This window comes from Plectropomus leopardus, chromosome 7 (genome assembly GCF_026936395.1).
Source record: "Plectropomus leopardus strain MGB_pleo_1.0 chromosome 7, ASM2693639v1, whole genome shotgun sequence".
Lineage (NCBI taxonomy): Eukaryota > Metazoa > Chordata > Actinopteri > Perciformes > Serranidae > Plectropomus > Plectropomus leopardus.
The window spans coordinates 19,006,272-19,021,335 of record NC_142182.1 but is presented as its reverse complement, the minus strand read 5'-3'; the positions used below and the strand labels follow the sequence as shown (position 1 = coordinate 19,021,335).

At 39.9% G+C, this 15,064-nt stretch overlaps 3 protein-coding genes across 3 annotated transcripts; 2 read left to right on the top strand and 1 right to left on the bottom strand.

Annotated features, from left to right (window-relative positions):
• Positions 1–945: 945 nt before the first annotated feature.
• LOC121950317 (uncharacterized) lies at positions 946–5,549 on the bottom strand. Its single transcript, XM_042496269.2, has 3 exons — positions 4,963–5,549; positions 4,412–4,473; positions 946–4,021 (listed from the first exon to the last, which is right to left on the bottom strand). Exons 2-3 carry the CDS (start codon positions 4,448–4,450, stop codon positions 3,446–3,448), a joined length of 615 nt encoding a protein of 204 aa, XP_042352203.1. The 5' UTR covers positions 4,451–4,473; positions 4,963–5,549; the 3' UTR covers positions 946–3,445.
• A 1,371-nt stretch (positions 5,550–6,920) lies between these two features.
• On the top strand, positions 6,921–7,510 carry LOC121949906 (histone H4). Its single transcript, XM_088080129.1, has one exon. It carries the CDS (start codon positions 7,151–7,153, stop codon positions 7,460–7,462), a length of 312 nt encoding a protein of 103 aa, XP_087936255.1. The 5' UTR covers positions 6,921–7,150; the 3' UTR covers positions 7,463–7,510.
• A 1,216-nt stretch (positions 7,511–8,726) lies between these two features.
• LOC121949905 (histone H2B 1/2-like) lies at positions 8,727–9,801 on the top strand. Its single transcript, XM_042495743.2, has one exon. The coding sequence runs from the start codon at positions 8,779–8,781 to the stop codon at positions 9,148–9,150; it is 372 nt and encodes a 123-aa protein (XP_042351677.2). The 5' UTR covers positions 8,727–8,778; the 3' UTR covers positions 9,151–9,801.
• Positions 9,802–15,064: the final 5,263 nt, after the last annotated feature.

Here is a 15,064-nt window from a genome sequence, read left to right as displayed (position 1 = left end):
TAAACAAAATCAGACAAATGAAGGAAATTTCCTGAAAAAAGTGCTTGATAAAATTAATTTTCTGTTTTCAAAAGAAAGCAACCAATTTGCTCTGATTTCAATTTTAAATTCTTGGGCAGGTGTCTGAAACAAGCACAAGATAGGTGACGACGTTAAAATGTGTTAAATATAAGTGAATAATAGAACAGAATAATCAAAGAGACACTATACTTACAGGAATGTGCATGTAAACATACTGATTAAATTATTAATGACTTTTCAGAAATATAATTGGCAACAAATCTTCAGTCATTTACCAGGAAAATTGTCAAATGTTCTTAAATGCAAATCTTTGGGTTTTGAATCACTGGTAGTACAAACTGAGCTGTTGCAGGGCTCTTGTGATAAAGATTTTTCTCTGTTTTTGACATGTTATATACATAATAGTTGACAGATATAAAATCTCTGGAATTACAACTGTGTGAATCTGGCGTTAGGATTATAATCTGATGTAACTGCGCCATTACCCAAAGAGGACATTTTGACTTGTAACTGTAGGAAATGTACAGATGTAAATAATTAAATCATTGTTGGCTGAATTTCATTTAGGTGCTTCAGTGTTTCGTCTTATGCGTACTGGCTCACTGTCATGCTGCCATGGTTTAAGTGGCACATGTGAATGTCACAGAGCCAGCATTAATTTTTTTTACACAGACAGCAGCAACTAAATTAGTCTGTGGGGGGGATGTGCGGCACTTCTTCTGCCACTAGACGGCAATACCTGTGACCAATCACACCTGAAGCACTTTTTGCACTTACCAAGGGTTTTTTTCCTTAAGTCTAAATTCTTGCTTGTGTTGTACGTCGCTTTGGATAAAAGCGTCTGCTAAATGAAATTGTAGAATTGTAGAATTGTAGGAAAAAACAAAACAAAACAAAACAAAAAAACCCTTGGGCATTAGGAAGTGTGTTTTATCTTGGCTTTATTTGAACGTTCAAAGCATCCAAACATTTATCATCATGGTGATCTCTACATCTAGGTGATGCTGTCGGCTGTGCATCAGCATTTGGATGCGTTTCTTCACATCTCCGACAAAGGAGGAGCAACGCCGACATTAAAGTAACCATTACAGCCCTAATTTTATTCAAAATTCAACCAGTCACAATGAGTAGGTCAGACCCGTAATGTGGGTCAAAAATAAATACTGGACAAATAAAGAGAACAATGTGTTTTGTAGACTGGATCACAACTGGCCACAGCTGGTATAAAAGTAAACATATTTAGGGCTGCAGATGTGGGCTGTTCTCTCTCTTTACAAAGAACAGATTTGTTAAAACAGTTAAATGTTTATACTTGAATGTAACTACAAATTGTAACATTTACAGTATTTTTACTGTACACTGCAGAGAAACACAAACATAAGTGCTGGTTCAAACATGTCTACAATTTAAATTCAGGTTTCACACACATTTTCACTGACATGATTTTAAGATTTTTCCATGATTTACAAGGACACATTACAAAAAATGTTTATGAGAATTTGTGTAAAATGAAGGTTGAACCATGAACAGAAATCACAGGTCCCCCATATAATGTTTTAAAAGGTTACTGTGTCATAATCACAATAATTGGAGACTGTGAACACACTGATATCAGGATCTGATAAGATTTGAGTGAATCAGGATCAAATCGAAGAGAAAGTGGGGGCTTCTGTGACTCCCTATTCAGACTGAAGGCTGCTGGAAAAGTCAGAAAACTGTGCGACTTGATAGCAGATTTTTGTTACGGCCCTCTGCTGCAGCTGCCTGGTCTAGTGTGCAGTCCAGATGAGGCGCAGTTCAGCTTGAAGGAGCCTAACGTCACAACAGACCTTTTGACATGTCATAGCAGGAAAAGCACAGGTGTGTTCAATATCATTAGTGATAGCTGCATCCCACTTCCGGAAGGCCCTGAAATTGTCTGCGTTGTAACTAAGCCACCGTTAATGTTATCGATTTCACCTGCGCTTTTCCTACTATTACAGTTCAAAACGTCTGCAGCGAAAAAGGTCCTTAAAGCAGTTTTATCACTACTGTGTGCTTAAGACTGTATGTTGTCCCTTTGGAGCAAATACATACTTCGACTTGCTGTTTCTGTTTCATTCATACAAATACCAAATTTGACTTTGATAACTGTTTTAATATCGTGATGGCTATCAAAAGGTAAAAGGTTGATGCTGTGACTGTCAAATCTGAAATCCAGTCAGTTACGATTTAAGAACTGTGTTTTATCGTCAACAGTCATACAATCAGGGCTGTGATACTGTTTCCATCTGCTTTCTGTGTTGCATAACAGAGACAACAGTTGTACACGCCGGATTATATAATGAAATGGCTCCGGGGGTTTGTCCCCACATGACTAGATCTGTCCTAACTCAGCAGCAGACTGTGGCCTGGGAGCGGCCGTCCATCGACCATCTGGGCTGAGTGATACAAGCGGCAGCCACTGGTTTTCATGAGCTAACAGCGGTCATTTGGGCTGGATGGAAGAGTTAACTGTGAAATGCTATTATATTAAGTTAAAGTGAAATGTAGGGTAGTGGTAGTTCAGTCGCTGGAGTTTGGTCACAGTGACGTCTTTCAAATGAGATACACATAATAATGGAAACATTAGGACAATCTCGTCTCTTATTAAAGAATCCACTGGATGAGACAGCTGATGAGGTGAGACATCCAGATCTTCTAAATTAAAGCAGCACATTCGTCAAGTTCAGTTGATATTACAGTTAAGTGTTTTCTGTTTTTATTTATGTTGACTGTTTTAGATAAGCTATTACATCCCAGGGAGGTGCAATACAGACGAGGGCCAAATACTCCTGCTAAGATCCATATAAACACAGGTGAGTACAAAACCTCTCATCTATTTCTTTTGTTTATCCTTTTTCCACTCTCTTTTACTTTTAATCCTATTATTCCCAATAATCATTAAATCAATAAAAAAGTTAAGAGAATGTCTTTGTATATAAACTGGTTTTAAGAAATAACTTAAAAACGAATTCAGGCCACAAACCCTGTGAAAGCACACTCTGGGATTTAAAGGAGGATAAGAAGCTGATCTCCTCAGGGAGGTTGCTCAAGACAGTGGGGGCCTAACAGAAAAGACCTGGTCACCTGTGGGTGGATCTGTCACATGATAATGGCTCATACGCTGCATGAAGTCTGAAGTCTTCCTCCTCTGAGGTTTAGAGTGATAGTCAGCTTTCCAAACTGCTGTCACTGTTGCTCCTGGAGCAATGACAGCCCCAGATATCTTGTGTGCGAGGCTCGATATAAGCTAATTGACACTGTTATTCTGGGCCACATATTCAATGTCTGTCTTGATCTGCTGCACATTGGAGTTGCACTCGTGAATGGCGTCTTGTGCTCTCAGCAAGAATTGTCAGACTGCTGTTTGTGGATGTGATGGGACTTCAACTCAAGGTCAGGATCATGGAAGTAGATCTGGGCAAAGAGTGTGCAGTTTGTTGCTTGCCATGTGCATAAAACGCGCCTGCCGTGGCCCCCCTGCCCTCATCATGGCCATGCGTGCAGCATTTCTTGCTAGGCGCTTTGCCCGCTGCTGCGGTGTTTCCTCTGCCCTCATTTTAGCCATGCGCGCAGCATTGCTTGCCAGGCGCATCAACCGCACTTGTGGTGGTTCCTCTGCCCTCATGATTGCCATGCGTGCCGCGTTTCTTGCCAGGCGCTCCGCCCGCTTCTGCGGTCCTTCCTCTGCTCTCACTCTAGCCATGCGTGCAGCATGATTTGCCAGGCGCTCCGCACGCATCTCCGGCGTTTCCTCTGCCCTCATTCTAGCCATGTGTGCAGCGCCGCTTGCCAGGCGTGCTGCTCGCATTGCCGGCGATTCCTGTGCTCTCAAGTTTGCCATGCGTACAGCAGTGTCGGCCCGGCGTGCGTCTTGTGCCTCCACTGACTCAGCTGCACGTGCATGACGCTTTACCTCTCGCATCCGCTCCCAACTGGTGCGGCTATTTTTAGGCATGTTGGCATCTGCAAAGTTGGTCTGCAAAAAAGATTAGTGTCACAGTCTGTGGTTTAACTCTGATGTCATGCACACAAAAATGTACAGTTTCCCAATGTAAGATTGACTGTCATTAGAATAGAATAGAATATTCCTTTATTGATCCCCCATTGGGGGAAATTCCAAATGTTACAGCAGCATGAAAAAAGAAAAGTGAAATGTAACAAAGAAAATAACAATAACAATAACAATAAATAAGTAATAAAATAAGTATGTACATAGAGGAAATAAGGTATGTACACATAATAATAATTAAGTAATAGAATAGTATGTACACAAAAGATGGATTAGAGAATAGTACAAAAATTTGTTGTGCAAATTACTCTAAAATCATACTTTAAATTATTATGTAATTGATGTGATGGTACTCACCAGACAGCCATATAAATTAAGAATCTCGGCTTTATACATTGGCCTCCAGCATCAAAGGTGGGCTGCAACAAAGATGAGAGGTTACTGTCAGAGGTGAGGATCTGATGTCACAGCTAAATATACAACTTGACTGTGCAGGCTAAGACATACTCACTGTGTACTTTCTACTTCTACTTCAGAGGAAAACATTTGCTACTACATTTACCCGACAGAGAAACATTACTGGCTCTACTTTGAACAAACGAGATGTAAGTGCATCATGCTAACAATGCCTCTCTTTCATTCTTCACTTTAAGTAAAATGTTAATTTTAAATGAGCTCTTGCCATCGTGCATAATCCATAAACATTGTTAAATACAAATTTTATCATAACTAACAATATTTACCTTTGTATATATACACAGACATGTGAAAAGCTAGACAACCAAAGAAGCCCGCAGCTAAGTTTAGCATGACTGCTGCGATACATTTAATTATTTTTGCTTTTTTCCGGGTCAATTTAATCACAAACCACCACAAAAAATAAGAAAATATATAAAATAACACACTACCTTGTCCACAGTCCAGTCAGGCGCGTCAATATAGAAGAACGAGCTTGATATTACGATGAAAATGATCACCGTCTGTTGTCTTCCCTCCTCTGTGCTCAAACTTTCCTGTTTCCGCCGAAGGAAACTGTTTCCGGTTTCCGCCAGGAGAAGGCGTCAAAATAAAAGTCCCATCAGATTTTTTTTTTTTTTTTTTAAAAAGGGAAAAAGGACTACCAAAATAAAAGCTGATTTACAAAACCATTTGCATTTAGGTCAGTTACAATGGATACCATACATTTTGTACGGTGTTAATCTGTGTTTTTTCCCTACAAGTTATTTATTGAACAATAAAATACAAAACAAATAAAAAAAAACAAAAGACCTAAGTGACATAAATCAATCGCAATAAAAAAGTAAACATAAATAGAAATGCCAGGGGACAGTTTACATATGAATACATGTGGCCCTGAAAAGCCAGGCAAAAATATTCATTCACACAAATATATGCTTTGATACCTGAGCATATTGGCTTCATTTTGTCTAAAAATATGGGAAGATGGCAGTGAACAACTTAACAAGAAATGGCCTAAAATATAATAATAAATAATAATTAAATTAAAAAAAAAAAAAAAGTAAAATCATTAGCCTACCTGAAAATAAGCACAAGAAAAATGACTTCTTTTTTTCTATCGCCTAACATAACTTTAAATATTAATAAGAGAGTTCTAAATCTAAGCTTTTTTTTTTTTTGGATAATGTTATGTTGGTTTTTTTTTTACCTGAGACTCTAGGAACGAAATGTAACCCTGTTTTTTCAAAGCGCAGTGCTCTGGTAGGATAATAGGGAGCTATGAGCTCTGTAAAATATGATGGAGCCTGACTAGTCAGAGGGAGTGAGGAAAAGGATTTTAAATTTAATGGATTATTTTTTCCCCTAGATTTCTGGAGCCGGTGCAGAGAGGGTAAAACGGGAGAAATATGACCTCTTTTCTCATATAAAGCTGATACAATAAGAAGAGGCAAAGAACACATCTGAAATTTTGGTTGATAAGCAATTGAATTGGCATCTGTGAAGGCCTGAGTAGGTCTGTGTGGTATGTAACAGTACAATTAAAGTACAATTAAAATGTATTAGCTAGACCTATAGAACATTTTCTTACGCTCCCAATCTTAAAGGGATAGTTCGCCCAAAAATGAAAATGTAGTCATTAACCACTCACCCTCATGTCGATGGAAAGTCAGCTGAAGTTTTTTAGTCCACAAAACACCGCCGGGGGTTCACGGGAAAAGGGGTTGCACTTGTCAATTGAAGCAAATGGTGACTCAAACGTTTTAAAAAAATACATAATACAACCACAATATGTCTCCTTACTGCTCGTCCGAAGTAATTCAAGTGTCCTGAAACCCCGACGTGCCAAGTTTTTTTCAATAAACGTCACTTTTGCCATGTTGTAGCCAGTAGCTCCCAGCTTGGTTCACGTATGCGCACTTGCGCGAGACCAGCAAGAGCTCGCGCTATCTGCACGCCAGTAGTTACATGCTACCTGGAGGCCTCTCTTACACTCAGTGCTTTCAAATCCGACAGAGGGTTGCTGCTCGCTGCAAACCCCCGAAGATCCCTTTTCTTCCCCTTAAACTTCACCAGACTTTCTTTCGGCACGATGGTGAGTTGATAGTGACTGTATTTTAAATTTTAAGCAAATAGTCTCGTTAAAATCAAACACACCGAAGAAAATACATGATGTGAATCAGTGGCCCTGTAGAGTGACTAATTAACAGGTATGCCTGATTATGGGGTGGGGAGGGGCTGAGCTGAGTACACATTTAAATGCTGCTTCGCTAAGTTATTATAGTCCTTTTGATCCGTGTGGGGAGGGAGAACAGCTGGGAGGTTAATGATCGTCGATGGGATATAATCAGTGCTCAATATAAATTGTGGATCGCAGTGGTCTATACTAATTGACTGTTAGGTTGCAGTGCCTCCAGCAGAAGGTGCCAGCGTGCCGTGTTTTAGCAGTGTGCGTTAACGGATACCTTTGCAACCAGCGCTTCCTTTTGCGTTTGGGCTGTTCAGCAGGCGGCGCTCATGCACCAAAAACTTAATCATAAACAGACCTGCCTCTGTTTTCTGTCACGTCCTCAGACAGGGTTTATATAACTGGGTGTCCAAGAGGCGGTATCATTGAGTTACTAACTCTTGCTTGTAAAAATGTCTGGACGAGGAAAAGGTGGTAAAGGACTCGGCAAAGGGGGCGCTAAGCGTCACCGTAAGGTCCTTCGTGATAACATCCAGGGGATCACCAAACCCGCTATTCGCCGCTTGGCTCGGCGCGGCGGAGTGAAGCGTATCTCCGGTCTGATTTATGAGGAGACTCGCGGTGTGCTGAAAGTGTTTCTGGAAAATGTGATCCGTGACGCCGTCACCTACACTGAGCACGCTAAGAGAAAGACCGTGACTGCTATGGATGTGGTGTATGCTCTGAAGAGACAGGGCCGCACTCTGTACGGCTTCGGCGGTTAAACTCTCATCATTCATTACTGAAAATCAAAGGCCCTTTTAAGGGCCGCCCACATACTCTTGGGAGTACTGTAATTCTTTACATTTATTATTACATGTAGCGCTTTCCTCTTAAGTATACCATAGTCTATGATTTATAGACAACGCCATTGTTAAAATTGTTACAGGTGTCATAGATCTACGTGAGCCGAAGGAGGCAACATTAAACACTACAGATGACCTACGCAGAAAATAAGACAATCTTTTACTGGATTGCAAACTGGGGACACTAAGTGGTTCCGACATCAAAAGCTTTTAAGAGGAGAATATGAAATACGCACAACTGGCTGACAACGGGGAATATACATGTAATAATTGTGCTACTTAAACGAGTAAACGGTGTTTGCACAGGATAATTTGTATCCCGAAGTGGACACCGGAAAGTGCAGATGATCGAAAGCTGTGAATCATGACTGTGAAACTAAAGACTAAGAACAAGCAGTATTTCTTACTGTGAATTACGAAAAATTGAACAGTGCAACATTGTGCTTGTGAGCAATCACCGATGACAGTGCTACTAACAAACACTATGACTGTGAATGGTGACAGGTAGTTCTATATTTTTTAGGTGAGAGTTATACAGTCTCGTTGCTGTCAGTCTGATGGAGGACCTGTGGTTTAGCACTCATTGTTGCACTGAGAGTACAGCTATCTAGTATCTAGAGGTATTTAGTTACTATATTATATATGAAAGCATCAGTACTTTGTGGATTCTGATAAATAATTGAAAATATGGAATAATAATTGATGGAAATGTTGAGGATTAAGCTAAAATATTGATTGCATGGGGACATTAAAAAGCTTCCAGCACATAAAATATATTAAGTAGTTAAAACAGGCTCTTCATTAGCTGCAACATCTACAAGTGATTAACACATAATTACATAAATAATCACGACTAACATCTTGTTAGTTAACATCTTGATGCAGACTTCACTTGTAACAGACTATTTCTAAACTGTGGTATTGCTACTTTGACTCATAGTAAGTACAAAATTTGATCAGTTCATCCACCACAGGTCAGTTTTAACACATTTTATACAGCAACTAAATCATTAACTTGTTAAGTGCCGTTATTTGTCTTTGTTCTTGTCAAACAACAAATTGCTTTTCATTATGTCTACTGCAGTAAACTTATTTAGCGCATGTGTAGTCCCGCTAAGGAGCCAGCCAATCGTGCGCGGGCAACAGCACAGTAATATTTGCATACCGTGAATAAATAGTAACTGCTTCCCCTTCTGCCCAGTCGTCCTGTACCGTCAAAGTGCCGAGAAAGCAACATGCCAGAAGTAGTGAAAGCGCCCAAGAAGGGCTCTAAGAAAGCCGCCACGAAGACTGCCAGCAAGTCTAATAGGAAGAGGAGAAAGGGCAGGAAGGAGAGCTACGCTATTTACGTGTACAAGGTGCTGAAGCAGGTGCACCCCGACACCGGTATTTCCTCCAAGGCGATGGGCATCATGAACTCCTTTGTGGGCGATATCTTCGAGCGTATCGCCGGTGAGGCCTCCCGTCTGGCTCACTACAACAAGCGCTCCACCATCACTTCCAGAGAGATCCAGACCGCCGTCCGCCTGCTGCTGCCCGGGGAGCTTGCTAAGCACGCCGTTTCTGAGGGTACCAAGGCCGTCACCAAGTACACCAGCTCCAAGTAAACCTGCTGACACATCAACAACACCAAGGCTCTTTTAAGAGCCGCCCACTTTGTCTGGAGGCATTTCCTGAGAACTTTGAAAGTATTTTCTTACAAAGTGAAACGGGTCTAGTATAAACGTCATAAACTACCAATCACTTAAATTAGCCTACATAGTAGTGCTTGTGAGGAATTTAAAGGTCCTGCCACAACGAATATATACTACCTATGTTTAATAAGACTTACACACTTTGCTTTTGAAAACTACAGCTTACAAAGTGCTTCATAATACAAAACCATACAAAACACATTCACATAAATGCAAGTAATGTATAATATGAATATGTAAACATTCCTTTAGATTCATACATACCCACATATATGCATATATAGCTACATATGCATATACCTACATACCACATGCGCATATATACTACATATGCACTCATGTACATGCACATACACAAATGCAAACTCCTCCATATCCACTTTTACATACATATTAAACAAAATTAAACAAATTCCATGTAAAAGAGGGTAAAAGAGGGTCAGGGTGACGCCCTGCAGGAATTTAAGAACCTGTAAGTTGCTTTTTATGGACATTGTTCACAATTACAAGAACATCAATAAAAAGGAACGTTTTTTAGGAGTGGCGGGTGGCTCTAAGAGGAGCCTTTTTTTTGTGGTGTCCGTTCATCTCATTGCCTGTATGTGCCTGATATCCTCCCTGCTCTTCTCAGGTGGCATTAATGACTTCAATGAAGTTTTTCTTTTAAAAAATATGAATTGCATTAGCAATTAATGCATTAGTTAGTATGGTGCTTTTGTCAGTTGGTTTCTTAGCCTTCTTGGCTTCTCACATCCACTTTTTACAGGATTAGAGATATTGTATTGGCATAATGCTACATGAAAGCCCATTAATGACGTAGTTTTAAGAAAAAAATGCATATACAATGTACAGTAAATTCTTATGGATTATGGGAGGCTATTAATTTGTCTGATTTGACATGTTGCTATGAGGTTGTGAATATACACTGTGATTCTCTCTCTATAGCCTCCTACAGGTAAAATCGGTTTTATTATGAGACATGTAGTTAGTCATATTTGACAGAAATAGGCTCTTTAAGGTTGATTTGGGTGACTTTTAGAAGAGCCTGTTTAACGTGTCATCAGGTTGATGGCAGCTCACTTTCTTGGGTACTGCCTTCTTGGCTTTGGGTTTGACAGTCTTCTTAGCGGGGGCTTTCTTGGTTACTGTAGTCCACGATCATTTGGACTATCTCATCAGATTTCATACAATTGAAACAATCCTCCAGGCTGCTGATCCAGGCCACAGCATAAAGGGTGGCTCTTGGGGTCACCCCAGTGGCCACAGGAACGTAGCGGAGGGTCTAATCGTCGAAAGGGGCCCATTGAATCTCCCTGCTCTTAAAGATCCATTCCCCATGTGCCACTGTCTCCTAATCCCCAGCGTCGGAGCACTCCGTGGAGCTGGCAGACAGACTCCAGCACTGGTACCTAGTCCTTGTTGGCTGTGTCGATGTTGGAGTCTGCAGAAAGGGTGTCAGAGTCGGTACCTGACTCCATTACAACATCGAGGACTTGCTGAACCTCCTTAGCGCTGAGGTAGGGATGCAAAGTAAAAAATAACCACTTCTTATTTACCGCCCTTTCTTCAGACCCGCTTCAGCCGCAGGTTTGTAAACAAAGTCAGATATTGTTTAGGTTTGTCTCTCTTTCATGTGCTGGTAAATGTCCCCCGTTCATGTACTTCAAAGCTTTGTAATACTTGTGTGTATGGGGCTCTGTGCAGGTGTGCATGATTTTAAAAAAGCAGAAGGATTTTGATCTTTTGTACAGAAATTACACATGAAATGGAGTGATTGAAAAACAGCGCAACTTGAAAGCTATGTGCGCTTTTTCGCAAAAGGGCACAAGGTCATTTTACGCACACAGCATACACAAACACACACGTGCACACACAGACTCATACACCCACATCCACATAAACAAACTGCCTCAGAGCCTTGGTAAAGAGGGGAGCAGGGAATAGTAAGACATGGTCATCTAGTGGAAAAAAACACGTAAAGGGGTTAAAAAAAATGGCTGGGTGAAAAAGCCACAGCTTTCTAATGAAGCTCAGACATCAGAAAATGCATGATCTATGTCTGATTGGCTTATGGATCAAAAACTGTGGTTTGAATGTGTGTCAACGAGCATTTTTACTCACTTGGAGAAGGGTGCTAGTGTAGTAATTTTCCATTGTTTACAATGAGCTGATTTTAGTGACTGGGTCAGACTTTTAGAAAAAAAAATTTAAAAAATGAACAGCTTGTGAAAACCTGGCTAATATAAATTGTGGAAAAATAATATAAACTTTAATAACACGAAATGCAAAGTGTGCACATTATACTCACTCCAATATGCAACTCGAAAGGGAGACACGCTGCTCTTCAACTTTGGGACCGGCTGTCACATGGTGACGCTGCTTCAGACCTCCAGCTCCTGATTGGTAGGGATGGCAATTTTGAACTGTTTTGTCACCTCCGGTTTCGGGACATAGCTCGAGACTAGTGCACTAGAATACAGCACACAAAAAAAAGTCTCCGTTAATGAATGAAACCACCAGAATGTTCTATAAACTAACTTCAGCACAGCATAAGACCAATGTCATTAAGTTACATAGCTAATAATGATATGAAATAGTCGCCATATCCTACAAGAACTAAATCGCAGTTTGATTTGATTTACATGATACCTGTTGAGGTAGGCTTTTGGGCTGGGGAAAAGTAGGCTTTCAACAACAACAACAACAACAACAACAACAACAACAACAACAATAATAATAATAATAATAATAATAATAATAATAATAATAATAATAATAATAATAATAATAATACATGGGTGCAATGCAAGCTTGAAAACGTTTCAAAGCAATGGTTTAAAAGTATCGAAATCTTGCCATCTCTACTGATTGGTGAGCGGGTCCTCTTGGAGCTTAGCACCGCCCCAAGCTCTGTTGCTTATTGGCCACAAATCCTTTCAAAAAGTCCACCGAAACTCCGAGTGACCCTCCCTCCGCTGCTCTGCTGGAGCCCCTGTTCTGCTTTGACTGGCAGAAACCGCCCAGCACTTTTTGGGTATATAGAGGAGAGGAGGGTTTCTGCCGCTGGAAACATATTCTCTCAGGGTGTCAACTCTAGAAAGTCTTCCAGAATGAGTGGTTGCGGTAAAACCGGTGGCAAAGCCAGAGCGAAGACCCGCTCCTCCCGTGCTGGGCTTCAGTTCCCAGTCGGTCGAGTTCAAAGGCTGCTGCGCAAAGGAAATTATGCGGAGCGTGTCGGCGCCGGCGCCCCCGTCTACCTGGCGGCTGTGCTGGAGTACCTGACCGCTGAGATCCTCGAGCTGGCCGGAACGCTGCCCGCACTCACGAGGAAAATTAATTGACCATATAACTCCATAGACGACCCCATAGTTTGTCAGTAACAATAGCTTAATCGGTTAACTTCAGTCGACAGTATCACTGTTTGATCTTTGTTTGCACCAGAAGTTGAAACACAACATCAGTTCTCACCCACATCTGATAATCTATTGATATTTGAACACATAGTTACCTTTATGCTTCTGATCACCTTCACTGATGTGAACAAATTAAATACACTTAGAAGTGAAATTAAACAAACCCTTAACAGCCCATCTGTGTAAAAGTTCAAAACACACTCACCCCTGCAATAGAAAATTAACTGCAACCTCAAACTAATTTACCCATCTATTCATTAATCAATATAATCTATTAATGATTGGGCCAGTCTCTATAATACTGCATAATTCTTTAAATAAGACAAAACACTGTTGACAAGACATTGTTTCAATTTGATTAAAAATATAAATACAAAAAGAAATAATTTAAATGTAATAATATTCTCGACCAGATGAAAGAGTTGAGTGAAAGATGTCTTTACAACTGAATGCAGTGAACTGACTCAATACATACTCTTGTTTTGTGATTGCTCAAAATGTGTCCCGCCTTTTGTCAAAGCACACACACACACACACACACACACACACACACACACACACACACACACACACACACACACACACACACACACACACACACTTTTCCACCCTCCAGATATACTATACTATATGTAACAAGGTCACTCAGGCTAGTATGCTAGTTTTTCCAATAATTATTGATAGCCTGTTGTTAATGTCACAGCCACGAGGTGTCAACACTGTTTATTTTTGTATATAAAAGATTATTTTAAATTATGACATAAATTTAGACATTTTAATTAGAGGCCAGAGGTAGTTAGCAACAGAGGGAAAACAAGGTGGCTAATGTTTACAACTCATGCATATCATGTAAAAATGTTGTTTTTTGTCACCACTGTCAGAGGTTTTCTGACTGTGGTGAGAAAAACCTCCAAATCATCCTCACTGATGACTTGAATATAACTTATGATCACAATAAATAGTAATATGGCTTGTAATGTTTCATTAACCTATGAGCTCCAACTGTGTGTGGTGCAATGTCCCTTCTGTTTGTTGTAACAAACAGAAGGACCTTTATTCCTTCATTCATTATAGATGCACATAGTTGGAATATTGTATGTTTACAATATTAGACATAATTTCACCTCAGTGTAATAAACAAAATGTGAATAGTATGTTCCAGCTTGTTAATCTAGTTACAATGTGTCAACACGCCCAGACTGCAACAACTGGAACCCCACTTTTTGCTCAACTAAAACAAAGTTGCAACCTGCTCAGGGGTTAAAAGTGCAGCAGTTTACATTCAAGAGCTGCTGTGTTACTCTAATACTTTTGCAGGATGTTCAAATGTAAATTTCAGTGAGTCCTTAATTTCAACCCCAGCAGAATACACACAGCAACTGTCCTGTGAGAAGTTCTCTAATATTTAGAAATTATATCAGTAAAACAGTGTAAAATTCAAAGCCCCCAAGCTTCCCCAGACAGGTGACATGTATTTGTCAGTGTGTTTGATCATTGATAGTTGTACTATTGAAAAATTAAAACTATTCCTCAGTAAGACAGGCCCATCAGCTTTGGAACAACCTGCCTGAGAAGATAAGGCTATTTTTTGTTTTTATTTTACTTATTTTATCATTGTTTTTTTAAATCTCCTTTTATTTGGGGTTTTATTACTTTTGTTGTTTTGGTCTTTATATTGGTGTTATTTTACAATGAGATTTTGCATTATGTATCTTGTATTAATTGTCCTCTTGTTGTAATTTTAACTTTACCCCAATTTTGTTTTGACTTGCATTCAGTAGGACTGTCTTGCTTTCTGTGGTTGTATTACCTTAAGTATCCCATTTCTTCTTCCACTTTGACTGTCAAATCACTGTAACTGTGATAAATAAAGAAAGTTATTATTATTATTATTATTATTATTATTATTATTATTATTATTATTATTATTATTATTATTATTATTATTATTTATATATAGGCATCATGACAGCTGAGATGAAGCTGTGGTGATGTTCACAATCACAGCAGCTCACACAAAAGTATGCCTATGGCTTTCAGGCACACCACCACCACCACTGGTTACTAAGCACGTAGCCCACTTAGCCCACTGCACTGTCCAAACAGGTTACATTTATTTTGTCAGTGTGTTTGATCATTAAAAGTGTAACTATTAACTTTTTTTATATCAAAAGTTTTCCTCAGCAGGGGACATGTTCACAGTGACAGCAGCTCTGACTGAAGTCTGGCTTAACTGCAGCAGGAGCCTCGGCCATCATCAGTGTGTTTGCTGCGGCCAGAAAAAACTCACTTTACTACAAACTCGTCAACAGCAGATGGTTGTTTTTAAGTCGAGTCCCCGTACAAACATGTGGAGTAGCTGGAAAACGGTTCTTACCGGAGTTGTTTTGCTTTTAAACCCATTTTAGGAGAGA